Source organism: Ahaetulla prasina, chromosome 4 (assembly GCF_028640845.1).
Source record: "Ahaetulla prasina isolate Xishuangbanna chromosome 4, ASM2864084v1, whole genome shotgun sequence".
NCBI classification, from domain to species: domain Eukaryota; kingdom Metazoa; phylum Chordata; class Lepidosauria; order Squamata; family Colubridae; genus Ahaetulla; species Ahaetulla prasina.
Window position 1 is genome coordinate 89,819,290 of NC_080542.1, and position 27,250 is coordinate 89,846,539.

Below are 27,250 nucleotides of genomic sequence, written 5' to 3' on the forward strand. Positions count from 1 at the left end.
TCCTTAATCCAAATGCTTAAAGAAAAAGCTACTCTAAAAAATATTAATAATAAAGCCCTATGACAGTAGATACCACTCAAGCATCATACTGCTGGGAGTCATCCAGGGGAAGTTGAACAAATATTTAAGACTGCAATACTAAGTGCAGTCTGTATGAATACTGTATGAAAAGAAACCTCATTGAGTATAATGAAATTCATTTGAGTAGACAGAAGGATTCTCACATTAAACTCAACAAGGCATATTCGCGCTTACTGTTCTTAGATTGTACCTTTTGATTTACGAATGTTAGATAGTATAGGTAGTCCTTGACCTACAACCAGAATTGAGCCCCAAATTTCTGTTGCTAAGTGAGACAACTGTTAAGTGAATATTGCCCCATTTTATGACCTTTCTTGTCATGGTTAAATGAATCACTGAAGTTGTTTAGGTAGTAACATAGTTGTAAAGTGAATCTGACTTTCCCATAACTTTTGCTTGCCAGAAGGTTGCAAAAGGTAATCACATAATCTTGGGACACTGCAGCCATCATAAATATGAACTAGTTGCCAAGTATCCAAATTTTGATCACATGATCTTGGGGATTCTGCAACAGTTCTATGTGACAAACAGTCATAAGTCACTTTTTAAAGTGCTATTGTAACTTCAAATGAGCATTAAATGAATGGTTGTAAATGGAGGACTCTCTATATATCAGACTTTCTTTTCTCTGGAAAATACATATTTAAAATTAAACTGAAACAGTTACTTCCCAACATATAATATTATTTGCCTATTGTATTAGTATTTCTTGAGATACTTGAGTTTGCAATTAATTACACCAAAGCGCTCTCCATGAGATTTCAACAAATAATTTTCTTAGGTACAGTATTTATAATCACAACTGAAAAGTAGGAAATATATTTTTTAAAAAATAAACCTTACTTTGTTATCAATAGTCGGTTTTGTTTTTCAGTTGCCATTTATGCTCTCTAAATTTGAGGAAACATATGCAAGATCTTACTGCTTTTCAGCAAACTATATCTACCACTTACTTGTACATGGGTATAAGTTCAGTGCTGACAACTGGCCTCAGATTCATTTTCAAAAAGAAGTAAGTTAACTACCTTTTAAGATTATTTAATTGAAAAAAACAAATTTCTTGAAGAATTAAAAGATCTGGAAGGGATTCTGGATTAGAGCCATTTTATAGCATTTCTCCATACATGTTCTTAAAGCTGCCTTAGTAAAGAAATTGGCTTATTATAGTCCACTGATAAAATGTGGCCAAGTGGTAAACTTGGGGGCGTTTAATTCATACTATTCGACAGATCTTAAATAACAAGTCTGGATTAGATTTAATATATTAAACATTTTCAAATGTTCCTGACTATAGAAAGAAGCATTCACTTTAGGTCCTCTATGTTTTTATCTTGCTTTATGCATGTCTGTGGAAATTCTCAGTCATCCAGGTCATGGTTGTCCCAAAGATGCTTTTTCAAGAGGCAATTGGACTTTGTTTTTATTTGAAGATGTTTTGCTTCTCATCCAAGAAGCTTCTTCAGCTCTGAAGAAGGAAAAGACAATACATTAAAAGGAAATACATTAAGGAAATACATTAAGAAAAGAAATACATTGAAATGCCACACTAATTTTTCTTTGCAGCAGTTCTAAGATCATTCTAATTTTACTTTTACTTTTTTACAACATGATAAACATTAAACAGCATTTAAACACACATTGGGCTAAGCTATATTTTGATTTGCTTGGCTTTGGTTTAGTATGCTGAGTAGACCCAATAAACTTGGTAATTCAATAAACTCTGGTTAAATAAGCAATAGTTTAACATAATAAATGAACCAAATTAATAAAATTTGCAATGTGAGGGCCTTTCTTGTCATAGATTTAGCTTTGGGGAAAGTTAAATATTTGCCATGTAACTGTCTATATAAATGTTTCTGTTCATTATTGTAGGAGTTCTTTGTTTTTAAAATGCATGTGTTGTCCTTCAAACTGGACCAAAAAGTTTCAATTAATCTTTGGAAGAATAAAACAAAATCCCACAAAATAAGAAGACTGTAAACAAAAAGATCTTCTCAAATAATTGAAGATTAATATTAGGATGTGTAATTTGCAAGATTTTTACCCCTGCTCACTGCTATTTCCAGATGATAAAACTACCATAGTATCCAAAATTAGTTTTGATTATATTTTCTGTAATATGTTTAATATACATACTGTATGTGGAGGACACTACAGTTCTGAGTTCTGATATAATTCCTTAATCCTTAAGGATTAATCCTTCTTTTCCTTAAAGGAAAAGAATATATAAATTGAAGGCTTATATAATTTTTGTATTCAAATATATGTACTATTTTAAAAAAAACAACAGCAGAGTTATCTTGCTGCCAGAAAGATTTCCCTCATCTGTGCATTCAGTTGGTAAAGACAGATCATGGCACCACTTGTGCAAAATGGGTGAAAATATTTTAATGTCCCACAACTGCTTCAGCAAATGATCAGCTTGGAAACTAAGGGTGGGGACTGATTTATACTTTATTTCAGTGTTGTTTTAAAATTATAAAGAAAAATTACAACAACATCTCCATTTAGTCATCAGGAGTTGAATTCAATGAAGGAGTGTCTTTATGTAGATATAGAGTATAGTTTTGGCTTGACTAATTTATATTGAATGAAGAGGAATTGTATTGGGTTGCTTATAAAATATATAGTTTAATGCATATAAATTACTCTTAAAAGTTTTTGTGGGCCTACATTACTAGCTAATGGTTGGATATGCCTGATATAGAAGCATTTGCTTTTTGTAATAACAAAGGTCTTACATTTTAACAGCAGTAATGTGTTTCTTTTTTGTGTTTTAGGTTGATAACAGCAGCATTGCCTGGTCACTGGGCTATATGCTTAGCCTCACAAATATGATCCCAGCAGAAAGCAACAGGATTTGGTTACCTATAAATCCTTCTTTGTTTGCTGGACTGCTACTCTCCTTCACTGCAGTGGCATTACTGTGTCTTATTTTCCTGGTATATTCATATGTTCGGTCTCGCATGCAGAAGAACACTTGTCAAGTTGAACATGTGTTTGCCATAGAATAAAATAAGTTCAAAAAAGAGACCAGAACTTTCACTAATTATGTAAAAAGAGGAGGGAGGGCAAAACCCCAGTAGCTATAAGAAACTATTGCATTATGAATACCTCAATCTATTTTAGATCTTATCTAGAACTTTGATGCAGTTCAGGATTTAATTGTGATATGCAGATATAAAAATAAAAAATCAAGCAGTCCTAATATGCAAGGGGAAAGAACTATCAGAAGGAGATTGTTTAGTTCTTTATTTACTCAAGAACTAAATAGCCTTTGATGGGAGGCAAAAAAATCACCTAAAGTAAACTAACCAGGTTTGTTTATATTTCTGATGATGAATAATTTGAAAAATACCCTTTTCAAACATTCATGAAGTTGGAATTGGTAATTCAGTTTAGTAATTAGTGATAAGATTAGTAATATGAAATGCAAAAATCTAATTTCGTATACGCAAAAGGAATGTGACAAGAATCAAAGTTATTGGGAAAATATGTTCCAACCATTCTGGAAAAATAATTCCTACATGTTTAGATTTATTGGGCAGGAAAGATTAACAATCAGGAAACCGATTAAGAAATAATACAGAGCTGTAGTGTCTCTAAAATATTGTTGCCCACCAATTGATATGCCAATGATAGAATTCATGCATTATATTTGCATAAAGTCAATAAACTCAGTAATACATGTCTCCTCTCTACTTCAAGACATATGATGTTCAGTGTCCCCAACCCATCAACTTGATGGCAAGTCTGAAACATTCAGGAATCCTCTCAAATCTTTCCATGTTTCTCATAAACAGTGCTTTGAATTTTAATATAGCCGACTGTTTTTTAAAGTTACTGCCCCCCATCCGATTTGTTGGGACTACAATGTGATGCAATGCGTGTGTGGCCCCTGTGCATGTGCCCCTTCCTGTGCATGCATGTGCAGCTTCCCTGCAAACCCCTGTGCATGTGCGCGTTGTCCCCTGCACGTGCCCCACTGCCCTCAGCATGCATGCATGCCCCCATGCAACCCATCCTGCGCATGCACGCAGCCCTCTGCAACACGCCCCCCACATGCTCTCCCCTCCCCCCCCGCATGTGCGGCAGAGACCCGAAGACCAGCTGGCCGGTGGGAGGCATGCATGCATGCATGGCAGAGCTGAACTGGGGCAATGGCTTGCATGCCATCAGAGAGGGTGTTCTGTGCCACCACTGGCACGTGTGTCATAGGTTTGCCATCACAGGCCTAGACCTAGCATGGGAACTCTTGATAAATGGGGCTCCGCAATTCGTACATATTGTTCAGACTGGCACACTTCCTTTTTGATGATGATATCTGTGTTTCAACCACTGTTTTAGAAGCAATCTATTTTCCCCATTTTTAATTGTTTACATGTCCTACTTACTAGTCTCTGGCAGTTCCAATTATTAGAATAAAGAATCCTTTAATTTTATATGTTGGAAGAAATGTCCATCTGGGTTCAGTTCCAAGTGGGGAGAAAGACACTTGAAACATGGAGGCTGCTTGGAAGGATGTTTTAATGGAACAGAACCACTAAGCACATGGTCCTGGTGCAGTTGAACACATAAAGTAGGGAGTGAGTATTATTTATACCCTCATTCGCCCCAACCCAGTTTCAATTGAGTTTCTCCATCATGTATCACTCCATCAATTCCAACTTCTCATGAAAGAAAAAGATCTTGCGGAGTTGGAATTGATTGAGTGAACTTTTTCATTCACGCACTTCACAATAGGGGAAACGGGGTCCCCTCCTCCTGAAGCCCATTACAATGCAGAGCCATAATGCGACCCATGCAGTTCTTTCACGCCTCTGCTGCGGCTCCCTGTGGCCCTGTCACAGCAAAGGGATGAAAGAGCTGTCACCCTGTCGCAGTTGTGGCAATGGGCAGAGCCTTAGTTGGGAAAGAACAGCAGAGGCCGGATCTTGTGGAGGGGCCATCCCCCAAGCCTGGCCTTCCTCCTCCCTTGACGGCAGGACCAAGAGAAAGAAGAGGGTGGCATGGGGAAGTGCTCCCCTCCCTGGCCAAGCACGAAGCACAAAAGTCCAGCGGAGAGGGGTGGCTGGCCCAACAGAAGCACCCCAATTGGCAAGTCAGACAGTGGAGAGCCCTGGCTTGGCTTCAGGAAGCCGGGCAGCAATAGCTGGGGCCATGGAGGGCAACGGAGACATCAGGGCTGCTCCCCCTCCTCCGCAAGCTGGGCCTGGAGGAGTGCGGAGGGTTGTGGGCAGAGCACCAAAGGGTCAGAAGGCGTGCTTCCACATCGCTCCAACATACATTTCCAGCACACGCTCCTCTGTCTCGAAGTGGGATTGAGTGGGGGGTAGGGGGAAGGAAGCAGGGGAAAAGGTAGGGGGGCTTCTAGGAGGAGATGCCTGGCTGGCTTTTCTTTTGGCAGGGGGCGGGGGGGAAGACCCAATAAAAATCCAATTTCCCCCAATAAATGGGGAAAATAAAGGCCCGGCGGTCCAGAGTCCAAAAAGAGGGGTGGAATCTGTTCTTCGAAGGATCAGAGAGAAATCAGTCGAAATCTGGGTGGGAAGCTATTCAGAGAAAGATCTGCCTGGTCTCTTCTTCCCTCCCTCTTAGATTCCCCCCTCCCAGCTTTCTTCCCTAGCCTTGTTTTAATGGGAGTGGGAAGCAAGATGGGACAATAGTAGCTAAAAGGCTGCCAGGGGGGTTAATTAATTAAAGACAGGACGAGGAAAAATGCCATTCCTTTCCCAAGGACCCAGGGAAAGTGGAATAAAAATAGGGTGTGCATGTGGGTGTGTGCATGTGTCTGGGATAGCTTCAGCCACAAACAACAGCTGCTGTTATTTTTGTTGAGAGCTTCTAAGCTACACAGCATTCTTTAATAAATACTAACAATAGTGAAGCATAATATACAGGATTAAAGAAAGGAAGGTGAAATCAGAGGAGGTAGGAGGGAAGGAAGGGAAGGGAAGGGAAGGGAAGGGAGGGAGGGAGGGAGGAAGGAAGGAAGGAAGGAAGGTAGGTAGGTAGGTTGGAAGGTTGTGATGGTCCTCCAGAGGCTACTGCACTACACTCCCATCAATCCTGAGTTGTGCTGTTAAGGAAAACCAATGCCACCAGGGAGAAGTCAAGTTGTGAAAGACTAATTGAAATTCTTCATAAAATTTCATTATTCAAGTTAAATTGCCGTGTTGGCATTTTGTGATAAATAAATGGGTTTTGGGTTGCAGTTTGGGAACTCGGTCCCTAAACGGTTCGCCATCACTGCTCTAGAGCTTCCCGTTTCTGTGCAAGAAATTTATCCTATTGGTTGCTGTAGGGGTCATGTGCAAATCCTAGGAGTTTGCCTGAGATAAACCTGGTTGAACTGTGCTGGGTGATGTAATATCCCCAGGTGCCATGTGGTGAGCTCTGCTGCAAATGGATAGAGGGCTAATCCTATTATGTCCTGGAGGGTCATATCTTAATTCCATCACCTTGGAGTTGAGGTCTTTTATTTTGTAGATAGGCTGGCCCAGTCTTAATCTGTAAATCTTAATGTTTGATCTGCTGGGGGCAGGAAGCTACTCTTTGACTTTAAAAACCTGCTTCTCCTTTTATCATCCAGGGAAATACAATAATCTGCCTTAATATTTTCCAAAGTGTTTCATCCTTCTAGGTGGGATGGGTGCTAAACTTTCTTCATATAAGACAATCATATCTAATCAGGGCAGGTTAAAAACATAATGTCACCATGAAAGACGTTGAAATCCAAAAATGTCTGTTTAAAAGGCAGATTGAAAGTTTAAAAAGCGTATATGTTAAAAACCAACAGTTTGGGCTCTTTTTTTCTTTGTATTGCCTACAGGAACTCCAGTAGGAAAGCCAGTAATAAACTCCATTTTTCGGCAAATCCGTGGTTCTGTTCGCACAACACGAGATTAATTAAAAACTCTGTGACTGCACAAATAATATTCTAAACTCGACTAGTTTTAATCATTATTATTACGTTCAGGGTACTTTGCAAATGCCCAAAATACATTAACAAGAAGGAACAGCATACAGTTCAAATTCGGCCCGTGAACTCAGTCGACAAGACTTAAAGTTGCCTCAGATTGCTCAGGAATTTATTTTACTTTATTATCGGCCCACAATCAACATACATACACCCACATGAATATAGTGGAGGAGAACAAGGAGAGACACTTTCTCAGATTTCTGCCACAAGACAACGCATGCGCAAGACATAATCGTTTGAATTCATCCAATTGATTTCATTCATTCCTTGAAGGAAAAAAAGAGCAAAAGGGCCAGTAATGCGCATGCGTAATAGTACTTGCTCTTGTCAGTCAACGCGGCCCTTCTCCTATCCAATTGTGCAATCTCTGATATTCAGCCTGCACTTCGCCGCGAACTGAGTCCCGCCTCTTCCTCTGGTGTACATCCGCAGTTGGGGTATCTCGAGGCGTCCGGAAGCTGTTCTTTCTTTTTTTGTGAGTCGACTCGTGTGGCAGCCATCATGGTAATCGCCGGCGCATGGCCGAGGCCTTGTCCATGGCGCTTTTCTTAAGACTCGCTGAAGTCCAGGGTGGTTGTGAAGGGTTTCGGGACAGCCTTCATTTCCCCTCGGCTGATTTAAGCCGAGAAAGACGGAGACGGAAAGAGCCATGGGGAGAAGGGCCTAACAGTCTGTCTTGAGCGTAAATGGAAGAGATAGTAGCGGGCGGTTAACGAGGGACGGGGGTGACAGCTTTTGACAGCTTTTTTAATCATTCTCTTCTGGTGGGGAAGATAGAATACTACTCGGCCACGGTGAGAAAGTCTTCAACAGAAGTTCCTTAGATTTCTGTAACTTGTAGGGCCGCGTTTCTGCAAATTCATGACGTGGCTCCGATCACATCTAAATGGCTGAGAATATATTATAATATAATTATATTTATTTAAATTATTCAATTATTTCAAAGTTCAGTAGAGCATGTAAAAAAGTTACTTCCTTTGAAGGACTGTTAGAAGAACTGCATAATTCTATAAACTTGTCTAGTAATTAATCATTTGAATAATTAAACTTTATCTGATTAAGGTGTTCAAGCGCTATGTTGAGATTGGCCGAGTTGCTTATATTTCATTTGGACCACATGCAGGAAAACTAGTTGCAGTGGTTGACATCATCGACCAAAACAGGGTAAGTTTCGCTGGGTATGCTCTATGTTATATATTTAATAAGATTATGTACTTATCTGTGATAGATAGCAGTGATAAAGAATTGCACTTAGGACTAGTTATTCCAACCTTTAGTCCACCAATAGAATGGAATAGAATTATTTGGCCAAGAGTGATTAGACACACAAGGAATTTATCTCCAGTGCGGAAACTTGTTGTTATTGTTGTTAGTTGCGAAGTCATGTTCGACCCATCGCGACCCCATGGACAGCATTCCTCCAGGCCTTCCTGTCCTCTACCATCCTCTGGAGTCCATTTAAACTCATGCCTACTGTTTCAGTGACTCCATCCAGCCACCTCGTTCGCTGTCATCCCCTTCGTCTTTTGCCCTCAATCTTTCCCAGCATTAGGCTCTTCTCCATTGAGTCCTTCTTTCTCATTAGGTGGCCAAAGTATTTCAGTTTCATCTTCAGGATCTGGCCTTCTAAAGAGCAGTCAGGGTTGATCTCCTCTAGAACTGACTTGTTTGTTCACCTTGCAGTCCAAGGGACTCGCAGGAGTCTTCTCCAACACCAGAGTTCAAAGGCCTCAATTCTTTGGCGGTCAGCCTTTCTTATGGTCCAACCTTCACAGCCATACATTGCAACTGGGAAAACCATAGCCTTGACTATACGCACTTTTGTTGGCAGGGTGATGTCTCTGCTTTTTAGTACGCTGTCTAGATTTGCCATAGCTTTCCTCCCCAGGAGCAAGCGTCTTTTAATTTCTTGGCTGCAGTCCCCATCTGCGGTGATCTTGGAGCCCAGGAAAATAAAATCTGTCACTACCTCCATTTCTTCCCCATCTATCTGCCAGGAATTGAGAGTGCTGGATGTCATGATTTTAGTTTTCTTAATGTTGAGTTTCAAGCCAACTTTTGCACTCTCCTCCTTCACCTGCATCAATAGGCTCTTTAGTTTCTCTTCGCTTTCTGCCATTAGAGTGGTAGAGTGCGGAAACTTAGTGCACATATAAAGCAACAGTATAATAACAATAAGAGAAATTTGTATGAAAGATGGAAAGGTAATAATAATACAGCTGTACCACATGGATAAATAGAAGACAATATTGTGGCTTTTCTTACTATGTAGCTTTCTTTTCTACATAGCTGCAGTGTATGCCCAAGAGGCTATTAGTATGTATTCCATACTAGTTACCAAGGTGTATTTTTTTCTCCATTATAGTTAAAATTGCAGGCCTTTATCTTCTCAACAAGCTTGTAATTTGTGGGCTTTCTTGAGACAGCTCATGATTCAGTTTCCTAGATAAGTATCTGAACAGGTTGCTTTCTGAGAACATTATACCTTCAAAGTTAGTTTCCAGCTTGATTTACCCTGAATTTTTTAAAGTACAGTGATTGTCTACACTATGGATAAAATCACATAAACCTTATAAGTAAATTTGCTTTCTTAGGTATGATTATTTTTGGCAAGTTTATTTATAAACTCAATACTTAAGGAAATTGTCCGGTAATTTGCTAATATCCTTTTCATTTAGTTTCATAAAAGGACCTTTAAAAAGAATGTGCATTGGTTTCTGATATGAAATAGTTACATTAATGTAAAGTAGCATTCATACTAGTGTTTTTGAGGCTCCTTTAAATCTTTCTTGTGGTCCTTAAAAAATCTCCAGAGGTAGAAATTAAAACCTGTGGTATCTTATAAATGTTACTTGTGAGTGTAAAATGGGCTGAAAATAGAGGGGGGGGACCACTGATGACCTTTAATTTCTCCATTAAAATTCCATTTACTTCTTTAAAAACTATGCTTTTAATAAATCTGGATTTCTTTGTAGGCTACTGAAAGTATTTTTTGCATTAAACATTAATCCAGAAAACACATTTCTCCCTTGATTTTTACAGGCCCTAGTTGATGGCCCTTGCAGTGGCGTCAGAAGGCAGGCTATGCCCTTCAAGTGCATGCAATTAACTGATTTTGTTTTGAAGTTTCCTCACAGGTTGGTTATATGGTACTTCAATATTACTACTAATAAGAATTTTATCTTATCATTGTTGAAAACTTTATGAGAATATGGAGAAACAGCTCTTGTATATTCTCAAAAAGAATCCTTGAGGGTTGGCTGTGGCTATTATATATTCTAGGTTCTAGGTCAGGCATGTCCACATGGGCCACATGCAGCCCCATAAGATAAAAAATATTTTTTTAAATAGGAAGTGTATTATTTACATAGATTAGGTATATTACATATTTCATATACAGCCAAGACAATTCCTATTCACTCAATGTGGCCCAGGCAAACCAAAAGATTAAACAACTATGTTCTAGATGGAAACATATTGCCCCGAAGGAGCAATTGGGTTTATTCTTGACTCACTGGTCATGGTAGATCTGCAGATAGAAGCCATGGCTAAGGCAGTTTTTGTTTCTATATTCACTTATGCCTTAATAGTACAAAGAAGCCTTAGTTGTGGTAACTCATACCCTTTGTTACCATGTGTCATGACTGCATGACTGGACTCCATTCAAAGCACTGATTATTACCTTTAGAACTTATATGGTAGAGACCAATAAAATTAGGAACCATTGCAGTCAATAATTTGTCTGCCCTATAAGATTGGGCTTGTTTAAGGTATTGTTACAGATTGTTCTGAACAATAGTAAGGCTGGTCCCTTCACTTGCAACATTCTAGAAAGCCCTGGACATTTCTTAGTTAGGCATTAGATTGGATAGTCACTAGGAAGTAATTTTTAGCCATGTTACTTTGATCTAACAATCCTGAATTTATATGTATTGTTTATTTTATGTATAATTATGTAGGCAATCAATTTGGACAATTGAATATTTTATAAATAAATTACTAAAAGTTTTAATGTTCCTATTCTATCAGTTTCAGGTTCCAGTAGTAGTTTAATAACACAATAAACTATATTTGTTCTATCATGTTACTGGAGCAAGTATAAATTCCAAGTATTCATGTGTTCAATCTTGGATGAAGACTTTAGAAACCTGCAAAAATTACTTACCAAACTGCCATCTTATTATATGCATGATTTATAATAGTGAATATAATTAATACGTTAACTTTTCATGAATTGAGAACAAAATGAAATAGTCTTAATAGATAACTGCTTAAATATGAACCAGCAGTGTGCTACAGCTGCCAAAAAACCCAATACAGTCTGGCTGCATTAACAAAGGGATAGAAGCAAGATCACATGAAGTGTTAGTATTGCTTTATAATATCTTAGTAAAACCATAGATGGAATATTGCATTCACTTTTGGTCGCCATAATACAAAAAAGATGTTGAGACTGTTCAGAGAAGAGCAGCAAAGATGATTATGGGACTAGAGGCTAAAACATGAAGAAGGTTGCAGGAATTGGATATGTCCAATGGAGAGAAGAACTAGGGATGACATGATAGCAAGCTTCCAATATCTAAAGGGCTTCCACAAAGAAGAAGGGGCTCAACCTATTCTCCAAAGCACCTGACGGCAGGCGAAGAAGTAATGGGTAGACACTTATCAAGGAGAGATCCAACCTAGAAATAAGGAGAATTTTCCTGACAGTTGGAACAGTTAATCAGTGGAACAATTTGCCTCCAGAAGTTGTGGGTACTCTCACTGGAGTACTAATCACTGGAGGCTTTTAAGAAGAGACTGGACAGCCATTGGTTTAAAGTGGTATAGGGACTCCTACTCTAGGGGATTGGATTAGAAGACCTCCATGCTCTCTTCCAATTCTGATATTCTGTTATAATTTGATACTTTTCTTCCTATTTTGGGGGGATGTGGCTCTCTTCCTGGAAAATTATTAAGTGTTAATTATTAGTGATTTTGTTTTCCCAAAGAAGAAAAACTAGGTATTTTTGAAAATAATGTTTTGTGTGAGAGTTTTTTTTTAAAGGGACTAACATGGAAAGTTATTGTTGCTAGGATTATTGCCTTATTTTTTTCTGTACCATTCACTAAATATTATTAGCAGAAAATTAGCAGTAATAAATCTATCAACTGGCATAGAAAAATAAATATTTTTAAGTGATCTTAATGTATGTTGATTGTAAAAACTAAAAGTAATCCTACAAATAGATTTTTTGTTTTGTTTTAATACAGTGCGCGTCAAAAATGTGTGCGAGTTGCCTGGGAAAAAGAAAACATTAATGAGAAATGGAAGGCCACCAGATGGGCAAAAAAAATTGAGGCTAGGGAAAAGGTATGTGTTTGAAACGATACAAAACATGCAATACTTTTGAGTTAAATGGGCATTTTGGAAGCAGCTAAATAATGAAGTACAATTAAGAACTCTGTTTCTTATTTGTTGCCAGTTAACTGCCTATGTAATCAGTTTAGCAAACACCTTTTTTAATGATTCTGCCATTTCAGGTGCAGCAGATTGTAGGACTTCAGAAAACAGTTTGGATTGAGATTGTCCTTTTCCTCATACTGTATCCTGAATTTCCAACAAAACGGCATTTGCTCCACATGGTTTCAGATGCTCTCATAGATAACAATTTTTATACCTCACTCATTATCCTATGACAGGGGTGTCAAACTCACATTGTCACATGATGTATCGGGACTTCTTTCTCCTTTGCTAAACTGGGGTGGGCGTGGCCAGCACACGATATATCTGGCCTGTGGGCCGTGAGTTTGACACCCCTGTCCTAGGACAACAGAGATTGGGATAGTAGCAATAGCACTTAAGACTCGTATATTATAGTCTTTACAGCATTCTCTGAGTAGTTTACAGTGTCATCATATTGCCCCCAACTATCTGGTGGTCATTTTTTCAATATTTGAAGGGTGAATCAACCTTGAACTCTATCAGGAACGAACTCCAGGGCTCTGGGCAGTTTGTCTGCAATACTGCATTCTAACTAAAGAATTATGGTGATTTAGTGGTTAGAATGCAGTACTGCAGGCTAATTCATTGCCAGGAGTTCAGTTCTTAAGGTTTAAGACTTAAGATTGACTCAGCCTTCCAACATCAGTAAAATGACCCAGATTGTTGGATGCCATATTCTGACTTTGTAAACCTAAAGAAGGCTGTAAAGCAGCGTGAAGGGGTACATAAGATTTAAGTGCTATTGCTAACCACTGCAACATTAGGGCTCATCAGTGCTAAGTACTACCTACCACCTACCATTTAGATTATTGAAAAAATACCTAAAGGAATGATTTTTAAAAGTGCTTCTAATAGAAAATAGTGTGAGGCAATCACTGTCTCACTCCAGCCTACTTAGACCATTTATGCTCTTGAGCTTCTGTATGAAAAGAAGCACAATTAATTCAGCTTTTTGCAGCTTGTTTGCAGTCTTTTTAAAATATCTTGGAAAGGCTTAGTTTTGTTTCTTTTTATAAATATTTTTATCCCTCTCTTTAAATTTCTCCTAGTCTTACGTTTTTACTAGTTTTAATCATTTTAATAGTACATAAGTCATTGGTTAAAGGTGCATATAGATAAAAGAGGTGTAAATGAATCTGCACCACTTTGTTGAATGCTCTCAGTCCCCTCTTCTCTCTGGATGACTTGGGCCATTTAATAGTTCTTCAGTGAAGCCAAAAGGATAAACTTTAATCTGAGCTTATTTTGAAAAATTAATGTCTTTGTAATAAGAATCAAAAACAAATTGTTTAAATAGCTTCAATTTTATATTTATGTTTTTGATATTTTTATATATTTTATAATTAGCATTTATTTTATAAATGCTAAGTGTTACATAACTGTGGTGAACAAAAATATAGTTTAGCCTGTGATTTTAGACACAGAAATTGCAGTGTATGCACTTCTCTGATGCCTGTACTACAGAGATATTTGCAGTAGTCTTGTCTTGCCATTACAGGTTGTATTCTATTAGTGACCGTAATTGAGATCAGCAACTCCATTTTTAAATGACATAAAATTCTGGGTCGTGTGACCACTAACTTAACAGGAGACATTCTGGTTGGGGTTGTTAAATGAATCCTGCAAGATTGTTAAGGGCAATATCTCATGATCTACTGGCTTCCCTGTTGATTCAACTAGTTGCAAGATGGCAGTGAAGGCAAAAAATATGACAATTATATGACCATGGGATATTGTGACCATCATAATTGTGAGCCAGTTGCAGACACCCAAACCACAAAACCATGACTGGTGCAGTTTGAAGGATCAACTCTCATTCAGCGCCACTGTAATTTTGAATGGTTGTTGAATAGGGCTACCTGTATGGCCTCAGTACCTACGGCACACAGGACACTATACCTTCCTGTTGCTTTCAGATACTGATTCTTTTACAATGTTCAATATTGCCAAGTTCTATGCAGTAGCAGCAGCATTATCTAATATCTGACCCTTTGTTTTTTTAAAAAGTGACTGTACCTTGCCCCTTATACTGATCTATACTCTTAATAAAGATGATTTTTAAAATAAAAGCTACATATAGGATGACCAGTTGTATTTTGCTAATGCATAAAGAAGTTGGCAGTTTTTGGTAAGGCTCAGGATCTCAAACTTCTTTGTCAAAAAATCTTTCCATAGAAAGCCAAGATGACGGATTTTGATCGTTATAAGGTTATGAAAGCAAAGAAAATGGTAAGTACAATTGGTTTATTGTGTTCTTGCCAAATAGACTTTCCTAGCACTAAATATAATGGTTTCAGGTGCAAGGTAAAATCCTTAATTTTGCAACGTGCAATTTTTGCTTGATTTATTATTATTAGTTGTAGTAATAGTATTTAATTTAATGTAACCTAAGTTACAGATTTGGGGGTTGCATGTCACTTAGAGTAGATTGGTTGGAGTAGTTTATAAACGTATAAATAGAATGAATACACACCCAATGTCAACTCTTGATGCAGCTGGCTTTCCACTTTTAGCTGTTTATCAGTAAATTTCATTTGAAATAAAAATTTAATTTGAATAGGATTCTTCAACAGTAAGTATTATAGTTCTGTTTTTTCTCTAGAACTTAATCGAAAATTTAATAAAACTAAATACTGAAATATGGTATTTTTCAGTTGCTTGTAAGTAAATAATTTATGAAAATGAAACATTCTTGCCTTATATACATAATTATTTTGCAGAGAAATCGGATCATCAAGCATGAAGTTAAAAAGCTTCAAAAGGCATCTATCAAGAAAGCATAAATTGTCAACAAGTAACACTTCAATTAAATATGCACGGAACATGATCCATGACTTGCCTGATTATTTTTCTCGTTTCTTTCATCAAACTAACAAAACCTGAGTATTTGTAGGACTACTGTGTTTAATTGAATAATCCTTAGTGGTACAAGGATAGGACTGCCCCACATAAATTGGGTAGGTACATATTTTATTTAAAATAGAATAGAATTCTTTATTGGTCAAGTGTGATTGGACACACAAGAAATTTGTCTTGGTGCATACACACCATTTATTAAAATGACTTGTCTACATTTAAAAGTTACTCATCTGAAGAAGCACAGTCACAGCAGTGGTATTAAAAATAAACACCATAAAATAAAAAGCCTGTAATAATTATCCCAAATCAGTCAAAAACCATCTTCAGACTCCAATCTCACCCTCTCCTAACTTTTTAATTCCCAGAAGATTAAGAGGGTGGAGGCCTGCTGGAACTCAAGGTGAAGGGTGTTCAACAGCTATTGGTACTATGGAAAAAGCATGCTTACTAGGTCCTGCTAGATGGCAATATTTGAGAGAAGGCCTGGAACATGCCTACTGTACCCAAACTAGTGTAAATATGCAAACCGGAGAGCAGTTTTGTAAACCTGACCTGTCATGAATTGTACCCAGAAAAAATAGAACAAATCAGTTTGCACAACAGAGCAAAGACTGCCCATTTTGTTATGCTCTGGGCAGGTTGTAATTTCTGCTTGGTGTTCAAGGTGGTCCCATGTAGCACATCATTATCTCATTGGGAAGAAAATTGTGACTGAGTGATTGAACAAAGCTTTTCAGTTCTGGTATACAAGATGAATTTCTGCAACACCCCTCTACCCACTTTAGCAACAGCCTGCTCCAAGTTTATACCAGCATGAGCTGCCCACCACTTCTAGAAGGAGAAATAAATTATGTCAGTGTGCTTCCAAGCCAACGTACTGCAAACTATCCAGATTTTCCAAGTCCATATTAAATGTGGTTTCCATTTTGCTCTGTATGAAGCCCTTGTGTCTGCTTTGCTTCACTTCAGTTCCATGTACACTAACTTGGGAGTGACTGTTGTGAGAAGATGCTCTTTGGATCACTGCCTTTCTCCCCCCCCTCCCAAGTTTATTCCTGGAACAGAGCAACATGTGCTTCTTTTACCATCTTAATGCCTTAACGAGCCCAAATGAAAAGCACATAACTCACTCTTTTTTAACTGATCCAGGAAGGACATGAACAGGGAAATTCAGGCGGTAGTGAGCATGGTTTAAACAGTATCAGGCTAAAGTGATGGAAGACCTTGGCATCTGGAAAAGGATTTTGTAAGCCAGCATCATTTTCAGCCAGCTTCTCTACAAGACAGTTAAAATTGAAACTGTATTTAACACAAGGATCTATAGAGTATCCTTGCTTGTAGTAATAGTAGTAGACAAGGGCTCAGAATATTTATTTTATATTTTGCCTTATTTTAAAACCTTGAGCTTGTTTGGAGGTTCTAGCAGGGGAGCACAGCTATCGTATACCCTTGACCAAAGGTCAATATACTCGTATCTGGGATGGTCACCCTCTTCCACCGAGCACGCAGCTTTGAAAGGGTGAGGGAGGGAGGGGACACCCGTCTAGCCAGCCAAATCAACCCTGGTGATCAGTGGGGTGACAGATGTTACAGCCAGTTCACCCTCACATTCTTTATTTTTTATTATTTTATTGAAAGACTTATGGCACCATTCTGTTCCTTAACATCCCTCCTATATTCCAATAAAAGATTGGGTATTGTTTGTTTAGTTCCATCTGTTTTGGAAATAAATTCTGGTATATGGTAGGTCTCATATAACTACTGGGTTGTACTTTCATAGTTCTGAATTGAAAGCATGATTGAACTGGAGACAGAGATACTATTAAAGGACCATAGATAATCATGATGTGTTATCTGTTCAGTTAAATCTGACTCTTCCAGTTTCTGTTGGCCAGGTGTCTCCACATTTTTCGATCTAACACTTCTGAATTTTTCTATAGCTGGCTGGTGACACAGCTTTGATAGAATAGAAATAGGAATAGAATAGAATAGAATTCTTTATTGGCCAAGTATGATTTGACACACAAGGAATTTGTCCTGGAGCATATGCTCTCGGTGTACATAAAAGAAAAGATACTTCATCAAGAATCATAAGGTACAACACTTAATGATAGTCATAGGGAAACAGTCATACGGTCATAAGTGAGAGGAGATGGGTGATAGGAACGATGAGAAGATTAATAGTAATGGAGACTTAGTAACTAGTTTGACAGTGTTGAGGGAATTATTTGTTTAGCAGAGTGATGGTGTTCGGGGAAAAACTTCTTGTGTCTAGTTGTTCTGATGTGCAGTGCTCTGTAGCGCCGTCGTTTTGAGGGTAGGAATTGAAACAGTTTATGTCCAGGATGTGAGAGGTCTGTAAATATTTTCATTTTGACTCGTGCAGTATACAGGTCCTGATAGTGTCCAGTCATCATGTTCTTTGATAGTCTGATTTCTTTTTAATTAACTTTAATGTTTAATTTTAAAGTTACAGCAGAAAATGATTATAGATCTATTCAATGCAAAATAATGTAAAACTTAAGGCTATTTAATCATGGTTAGAGATATATTGGCTCTGACAACTTTTGCAGTCAGTCTTTGACATGTCAACCAATGTTTAGTAGGGCTTTCAGCCTGAAAATAATTATACTGCGTGCTCTAGAACACAATTGGATTTTTTTTTACTTCTTTAGTGAGAAAATTACTACTTGCTTCCTATCTTCATATAGAGAATTTTACATTTAAGAAAAATGTGTGAAATGTAGATTATTTCAATTGTAACTGTAGATCTGGAGATTTTGGTATTTTTTTATTGAATTGGTGTTTAGGAGCTGCTGTTTCTATTAAGGGTAGTCCTTAACTTATGATCATTTGTTTAACAACTGTTCAAAGTTATGGTTTTCCTGAAAAAAGTGACTTACAGCCTGGCCTTGAAGTTTCAATCATTACACCACTCTAACAATCATGTTAGCACAATTCACATATTTGACAACAGTTGCAGTATCCTGCAGACATGTGATAGTGATTCTTCCAAGTCAGCTTCCAACAGGCAAAGTCAATTGGAGAAGCCACGTTTGCTTAACAATTATGTGATTTGCTTGGCAAAATAGGTTGTAAAATTGTATGTGATCACATGACACCTTACTTAATGACTATGCTGTTTAATGAATTTTTCCAGGCCTAGTTGTGATCGTAATCAAGGACTACCTGAAATGGAACAATGTCTAGTTCAATGTGTGGTATTTCTAGGTAGGGCTGAACATTATTTTTTTGAAAATTTAGAATCCAGAGTAATCTGTCCGCAATATCTGTACTGGTGGATTAATGATCTGATTTTATATGAGGTAGCTTTCTAGATTAAGAAGTCAAGAGAAGGTTATTCCATGCAAATTTTTCTAACTCAAGTTTTCATTCTAAGACAAATCTGCTGTAAGATTCTTTGTACAATCTAGCTTTTCTGTCTCCAAACATTTTGTTGCCTTCAACTCCAATGTAAAATACACTACAAGTCCTATTTGCTGTAGTTAACTTGAAAAATGTTTTTGATCTAGCAAGTGCAACAAGAAGATCTCCTTAGCCATGGGAACTCACTTCACATTGAGTATGGGTTGGTGTCCTCAATTGCTCTTAAGAGAAGAACTAATTGTGTACAACATATAATATATTTGTTATCAAATATGTTGTCCTGAAGTAGAGATTAATAGCTTTTTTTATCTGGATGCTGCCTCAATCTTTTTGTGGCTAGCCATTTCTTTATAGTTAATAATTGAGGAATAGTTTTTGAACAGGTTTAGGCATATATACAATTAAGTTTGACCCAATAGTAGTTCTTTGGACATGATCGCAAACATTTTAAAAAATATATTTACCATTTTCCTGGTTATGTACCATTTTTCTGTTTATGTGAGAATAAGCAAAGAGAGGAAGAGCCTACAAAATCCCCTCTTACACATAAGTCTAAATTATGAATATTTATGTAGGTCTGTGTAATATGAAGGAGAGAAAATATGATCTTTTAGTACTAATTGCATTTCCCTGCAAATTTGAATATATGCTATGTGTTATTTTTTCTAACAGATTCAGTCTGAGAAACTGAATATTGTAGAAGGAAAAGTTTAGACATCTTTTCAGTTAGTATTTTGTGATACCTTCTTTAATAGAAAGTTTCCGATATTTTCTGTAATAAGAGCCTTGTAATCTGTTGGAATATCCAGTCTCTTCAATTTCAACAAAGGTTTCAACAAAGGGAACAAACATTCATGTATTGGCCAGCAAAGGGCAGACTGATGCTGGCACTTGAAATGAAGATTGCAGAAGAGCTGGGCAGGAATACACTTGTCATGTGAGAAGTAGAGCATTTAGTGGTGATACATTTGCTGAAGACTTGTCTAGAGAGGTGACAGGAGGCAGGGATGGGGGAGGCAATGGAAGATACAGTCATGCTGGCCATATGAACACAAAAATGTCTTTGGACAATGCTGGCTTCCTTGGGTAAGAAACAGAGATGAGCCTTGCCCCAGAGCCAGAAATGACTGGACATGGAAAACTTTTACCTTTATCTTGCTGTGGTCATGATCTTGAATTTTTGACAACACCTCTCCAGAACTTGAAAGTAGAGTCCACAGGTTACTGTGGGTTACTGCTGAAAAGTTAACCTGACACTGGGAATAATTGTCCACAGCTCCACAGCACAGCATACGTTATCTTCATGGGGGAGTTATATAAAGGAAATGTTTTATTTCCACAGATCATTAGAAAAGTCATATAAAGAAAGAAGAAAAAAACCCTAAGTCTGAAACATTTTGGAATAAAAGGTTTTGCATGGATGAATCATACAAAATGCATTTGGAGAAAAATATAAAGATATAAATCATTTGAAGAAAAAAATCAAGGCAGCTTGGCTTTATTATTCATTGGGTGTCATATGGCAACCACTGGCACCACTGGAAAACACTGTGTGGGTAGAAGGAAGAAAGGTTCCAATAAAATAAAATAGGAGCATATCTCAGAAGCCGGTGTTCCATAATCTATAAGGAAATTGTCAGATCCCTAAAAGTGATACTGCCATTCATTTGAGAGAAGGGGGAGATTTGGATTCAATTTACTAGATTGCCTGTGTCAACAGATATTTTAAGGCCTATATAGAATAGAATAGAATAGAATAGAATAGAATAGAATAGAATAGAATAGAATAGAATAGAATAGAATAGAATTTTTATTGGCCAAGTGTGATTGGACACACAAAGAATTTGTCTTGGTGCATATGCTCTCAGTGTACATAAAAGAAAAGATACGTTCATCAAGGTACAACATTTACAACACAATTGATGGTCAATATATCAATATAAATCATAAGGATTGCCAGCAACAAGTTATAGTCATACAGTCATAAATAGGAAGAGATTGGTGATGGGAACTATGGGAAGATTAATAGTAGTGCAGATTCAGTAAATAGTTTGACAGTGTTGATGGAATTATTTGTTTAACAGAGTGATGGCCTTCGGGAAAAAACTGTTCTTGTGTCTAGTTGTTCTGGTGTGCAGAGCTCTATAGTGTCGTTTTGAGGGTAGGAGTTGAAATAGTTTATGTCCAGGATGCGAGGGGTCTGTAAATATTTTCACGGCCCTCTTCTTGATTCGTGCAGTATACAGGTCCTCAATGGAAGGCAGGTTAGTAGCAATTATTTTTTCTGCAGTTCTAATTATCCTCTGAAGTCTGTGTTTTTCTTGTTGGGTTGCAGAACCGAACCAGACAGTTATAGAGGTTCAAATGACAGACTCAATAATTCCTCTGTAGAACTGAATCAGCAGCTCCTTGGGCAGTTTGAGCTTACTGAGTTGGCGCAGAAAGAACATTCTTTGCTGTCCTTTTTTAATGATGTTTTTGATGTTAGCTGTCCATTTTAGATCTTGCGATATGATAGAACCGAGAAATTTGAAGGTTTCTACTGTTGATACTGTGTTGTCTAGTATCAGAGAGGTGGAAGTATGGAAGGTATACTTCCTAAAGTCTACCACCATTTCTACGGTTTTGAGTGTGTTCAGTTCCAGATTGTTTTGGTTGCACCATAAGGCTAGTCGTTCGACCTCTCGTCTATATGCGGATTCATCATTGTCTTGAATGAGACCAATCACTGTTGTGTCATCTGCGAACTTCAGTAGCTTAACAGTTGGATCATTGGAGATGCAGTCATTGGTATACAGAGAGAAGAGAAGTGGGGAGAGCATACAGCCTTGGGGGGCCCCTGTGCTAATTGTACAGGTATATGATGTGATCTTGCTTAGCTTCACCTGCTGCTTCCTGTTTGTTAGGAAGCTTGTGATCCACTTACAAGTCTGTTCCGGTACCTGTAGCTGGTTTAGCTTAGTTAGAAGAATGTTTGGAATGATGGTATTGAATGCTGAACTAAAGTCTACAAAAAGGACCCTTGCATAGGTCTTTGGAGACTCAAGATGCTGTAGGATGTAGTGCAGAGCCATATTAACAGCATCATCTGTTGATCTATTTGCTCGGTATGCAAATTGCAAGGGGTCTAACAGCGGATCCGTGATGGTTTTCAAGTAGGAAAGCACTAGCCTTTCAAAGGTTTTCATGACTACAGATGTTAGAGCAACTGGTCTGTAGTCATTCAGTTCCTTGATGGTGGGCTTCTTTGGCACTGGGATGATGGTAGAGCATTTGAAGCAAGAAGGAACATAACACATCTCTAGTGATTTATTGAAAATATGGGTGAAGATGGGGGCCAATTGGTCAGCACAGACTTTTAAGCAAGAAGGAGTTATCTTGTCTGGGCCTGGAGCTTTTCCTGGCTTTTGTCTGTGAAATAGGTCCTGCATTTCTTTTTCTGTGATCACTAGGGGTTGTGAACCCAATGAAATGGGGTCAGTTGTAGGAGGCTTGGCTGTTGTTGGTGTGTCTGAGATGGGGGTTGTGGAGATAGGTGGCTGTAGTTTCCTTTCAAACCTGCAGTAAAACTCATTCAGGTCATCTGCCAGTTGTTGATTACCTTCAGCCTGGGAAGGAGATTTGCCATAGCCGGTGATATTTTTAAGAGTTTTCCACATGTTTGCTGGTTCATTTGCTGAAAACTGATTCCACAGCTCCTCAGAGCAGCCTCTTCCTGCTGCTCTGATCTCCCTTGTCAGCGCACCTCTGGCCTGACTGTACAGCATCTCACCACCTTTTCTGTAGGCCTCTTCTTTGGAATGTCGTAGCTGCTTAAGTTTAGGTGTGAACCAAGGTTTGTTGTTACTGTATATTCGCAAGTTCCTTGTAGGTACACATAGGTCTTCACAGAAGCTGACATATGATGTTACAGTATCTGTGAGTTCATCCAGGTCTACAGAGGTATCTTTAAAAATATTCCAATCAGTGCAGTCAAAACATGCCTGTAGCTTTAATTCTGATTCCTCCGTCCAGGTTTTCACTTATTTAATTATTGGTTTTGTGGCTTTAAATCTTTGCCTGTAAGCAGGTACAAGGTGAATCATGCAATGATCAGAGTGTCCTACAGCTGCACGTGGTAAAGACCGATAGGCATCTTTTAGTGTTGTGTAGCAATGGTCTAGAGTATTCTTGCCTCTGGTGGGACAATTGACATGCTGAAAGTACTTTCCTTAAGTTTGCCTTGTTTAGATCTCCCAAAACAATGGCCAGCGAATCAGGGTATTTGGCTTCAGCCTCCATATATCCTGTCACCAAAGCGCCCTGAGATCTCCTTAAGGAAGAATGTTTATGACAGCCATGTGGGCTGAAGAATGTTTATGACAGCCATGTGGACTGTTTCAATTTAAAGGGTAACGGAAAATAATGATGTGAATACATGTTTATCAGGTTCTCACTGCAGCTGGTAAAGAAAACATCTTCACACTTGTGTATTGGCTAAAATCTGCATTCTGGCTTAAGGGAGGGGTCTCTACTGCTTTAATCCTACTTGTCTTGCCTAAGGGTACTCAGACGTTGCTTTGGATCCATTGCTGTCACTTCTGCTTAATAAAAGGTTCCTTTTGAAATATTCCGTTTCAAGAGTTTTTACTTTCTTAAGTTGGAAGGAGAAGCAATCCATATAAAAAGCAACATCTGCAAAATGGTCAACCCAGAAAGCAATCTTCGCTCTACTGAGGGGACCTTGCAAACATTGTGCGAACGAAGCAGGGAACAGGGAGAAGCCAAATTTATTTATTTATTTATTTATTTATTTAGATTTTTATACCGCCCTTCTCCCGAAGGACTCAGGGCGGTGTACAGCCAAATTATAAAACAGTACAATATACAGTTAAAACAAAGACTTAAAATAAACATATTCCATAAATGGCCAAAATTTAAAACAATCAAATTTAAAACCCTTAAAAATTCATAAATAATAACCCCAATTAAAATTATTTAAAGATTAAAAAATTTAAGCCAGTCCTGATTGAATAAATAAATGCGTTCTCAGCTCACGGCGACAGGTCCGAAGGTCAGGTAATTGACGGAAACCAGGGGGAAGTTCGTTCCAAAGAGTAGGAGCTCCAACAGAGAAGGCCCTTCCCCTGGGGGCCGCCAGCCGACATTGCTTGGCGGACGGCACCCTGAGAAGACCCTCTCTGTGTGAGCGTACGGGTCGGTGGGAGGCGTGAGGTAACAGCAGGCTGTCCCGTAAGTACCCGTGGAGCGCTTTAAAGGTGGTAACCAGGACCTTAAAGCGCACCCGAAAGACCACAGGTAGCCAGTGCAGTCTGCGCAGGAGCAGTGTTACGTGGGAGCAACGTGTGGCTCCTTCAATCACCCGCACAGCTGCATTCTGAACTAACTGAAGCCTCCGGGTGCACTTCAAGGGGAGCCCCATGTAGAGAGCATTGCAATAATCCAAATGGGAGGTGACAAGAGCGTGAGTGACCGTGTATAAGGCATCCCGGTCGAGGAAGGGGTGCAACTGGCGGACCAAGCGCACCTGGTAAAAAGCTCTCCTGGAGACGGCCGCCAGATGATCTTCAAACGACAGCCGTCCATCCAGGAGAACACCCAAGTTGCGCACCCTTTCCATTGGGGCCAATGACTCGCCCCCAACAGTCAGCTGCGGTTGCAGCTGACTGTACCGGGGTGCTGGCATCCACAGCCACTCTGTCTTGGAGGGATTGAGCTTGAGCTTGTTTCTCCCCATCCAGACCCGTACGGCTTCCAGGCACCGGGACAGTACTTCAACAGCTTCGTTGGGGTGGCCCGAGGTGGAAAAGTACAGCTGGGTGTCATCAGCGTACAGCTGGTAACTCATCCCAAAGCCACTGATGACCTCGTCCAGCGGCTTCATATAGATGTTGAACAGGAGAGGCGAGAGGATTGACCCCTGAGGCACCCCACAAATAAGGCGCCTTGCAGTCGATCTCTGCTCCCCTGTCAACACCGTCTGCGACCAGTTAGAGAGATAGGAGGAGAATCACCAGTAGACGGTGCCTCCCACTCCCAAGCTCTCCAACCGGTGCAGCAAGATACCATGGTTGATGGTATCAAAAGCCGCTGAGAGATCTAATAGGACCAGGGCAGAGGAACAACCCCTATCCCTGGTCCTCCAGAAGTCATCCACCAATGCGACCAAAGCTGTCTTCATACTATATCCGGACCGGAAGCCAGACTGGAACGGGTCTAGATAGACAGCTTCATCCAGGTACTGGGGAAGCTGCCATGTCACCACACTCTCTACAACCTTCCCCACAAAGCGAAGGTTGGAGACTTGACGATAATTTCCCAAAATAGCTGGGTCCAGGGAAGGCTTCTTGAGGAGGGGTCTCACCACCGCCTCTTTCAAGGCGGCGGGGAAAACCCCTTCCAACAATGAAGCATTTATAATTCCCCGGAGCCAGCCTCGCGTCACCTCCTGTGTGGCCAGCACCAACCAGGAGGGACACGGGTCCAGTAAACATGTAGTGGCATGTAACCTCCCCAGTAACCTGTCCATGTTCTCGAGAGCCACAGAATCAAACTCATCCCAAATAACCTCAACAAGACGCGTCTCTGTTCTCTCACTTGGATCATCGCAATTTTGGTCCAAACTATCCCGAAGCTGAACGATTTTATCATATAGATAACCACTAAACTCCTCGGCACGTCCCTGCAAGGGGTCATCCCGCCCCTCCTGATAAAGGAGAGAGCGGGTCACCCGAAACGGGGCAGCCGGGCGGTTATCTGCTGACGCAATGAGGATGGAAACGTAAGAACGTTTCGCCTCCCTCAGTGCCACTAGGTAGGTCTTAGAAAAAGACCTAACTAGTGTCCGATCAGCCTCGGAACGGCTGGACCTCCAGGTACTCTCTAGGCATCTTCTCTGGCGTTTCATCTCTCTCAGCTCCTCAGAAAACCAAGGAGCCAATTGAGATCTACGCCGGGTCAGAGGCCGCAAAGGCACGACACGGTCCAAAGCCCCAGCCGTGGCCCGTTCCCAGGCTGTAACTAGTTCTTCAGCCGTGCCATGGGCAAGATCCTCAGGGAATGGCCCAAGCTCCATCAGGAATCTCTCAGGGTCCATCAGGCGCCTGGGATGGAACCAACGCATTGGTTCCGTCTCCCTGCGGTGGTGAGCGGCGGTCCAAAAGTCCAGGCGAAGGAGAAAATGATCCGACCATGACACAGGTTCTGTCACTAAATCTCCTAATTCTAGATCATTAAACCACTGTCCAGAGATATAAATCAAGTCCAGTGTGCCTCCCCCAATGTGTGTAGGGCCATCAGTTACTTGAATCAGGTCCAAGGCCGTCATGGAAGCCTGGAACTCCTGGACCGCCGTTGATGACAAGCTGGCCGATGGCAAGTTGAAATCCCCCATGACCAAAAGTCTGGGGATCTCAACCGCCACTCCGGCAAGCACGTCCAGCAGCTCAGGTAGGGCTGTAGTCATGCAGCAAGGAGCCAGGTACGTGATCAACAAACCCATCTGATTCCTTTGGCCCCACTTCACAAGGAGGGATTCACAACTGGCTATCTTTTTTTTTTTAATTTACATTTATATCCCGCCCTTCTCTGAAGACTCAGGGCGGCTTACAGTGTGTAAGGCAATCTGAGGCACAGTGGACTCCCTCGGCTCTAGACTTTCTCTAATCACAACCGCCACCCCTCCACCCCTACCTTGGGCCCTCAGTTGATGGAATGCTCGGAAACCCAGGAGCACAGTTCAACCAGGGGTACTCCCCCTTCTGTTCCCAACCAGGTCTCCGTAATGCCCATAAAGTCCATGGACTCCCTCTGAATAAGATTGCAGATCAGGGGGGCCTTATTGATCACGGACCGGGCATTGCACAACATCACCCGAAGACCCAAGCTCTGAGGGTCTTGGCCATCCAGGGAACGGGTAAGGACTGAGGGGCCGGAGACGTGATCGCTTTTAAACATCGAACACGTGCTCCCAGGGAACGATACGGCCCCTTGCCTCCGCCATATCTGCCTCTCCCACTTACCGTACAGATGGAACGACACTCTACACTGTGAACACCCCCCTCCCCCCCACCTTCGGATCAGATAAAATAATGCCGTGAGCAAGCGCTGGGACTGAACATACCCTTCCCCCACCCGTATCTTCCCTCCCCCCCTTTAAAAAACCCTTCTTTAAAAACCTGGGGGGGGGAAATGCTGGGGGGAGACATCAACCACCACCCAGCTGGATGCTGTTTTGTACACCCCATTGGAGAAGATGAGGTAACCCTGGAAAATCCCGAAAAGCCCTGCTGGTCAATTGGCATTGGGAAGAAAGATAGCTGGGATGAAAGAACCAGAGGAGTCACCTTCAGCCGTGGTAACCGAAAACCGGGGTAGATACTGGAACTAAAAGCCCTAGCTGACCAGGGGGAACTAACCGAAGCACCAGTGAGGGAGGATTGTCTGAAGAGGCATAT

At 40.0% G+C, this 27,250-nt stretch overlaps 2 protein-coding genes across 4 annotated transcripts in view; both read left to right on the forward strand.

Moving 5' to 3' along the window:
* The window catches only part of ENTPD3 (ectonucleoside triphosphate diphosphohydrolase 3), a 38,475-nt gene extending 34,723 nt beyond the window's left edge, over window positions 1-3,752 (forward strand). For all 3 annotated transcript variants that reach the window (XM_058183120.1, XM_058183119.1, XM_058183121.1), the window contains 2 exons: window positions 956-1,093; window positions 2,862-3,752. In XM_058183120.1, the coding sequence (XP_058039103.1) occupies window positions 956-1,093; window positions 2,862-3,095 (372 nt within the window). In that variant the 3' untranslated portion in view covers window positions 3,096-3,752. The remainder of the gene's footprint in view (window positions 1-955; window positions 1,094-2,861) is intronic.
* A 3,696-nt stretch (window positions 3,753-7,448) lies between these two features.
* On the forward strand, window positions 7,449-15,375 carry RPL14 (ribosomal protein L14). Its single transcript, XM_058183122.1, has 6 exons — window positions 7,449-7,567; window positions 8,126-8,227; window positions 10,106-10,200; window positions 12,317-12,416; window positions 14,724-14,777; window positions 15,269-15,375. The coding sequence occupies exons 1-6, from the start codon at window positions 7,565-7,567 to the stop codon at window positions 15,329-15,331; spliced, it is 417 nt and encodes a 138-aa protein (XP_058039105.1). The 5' UTR covers window positions 7,449-7,564; the 3' UTR covers window positions 15,332-15,375.
* Window positions 15,376-27,250: the final 11,875 nt, after the last annotated feature.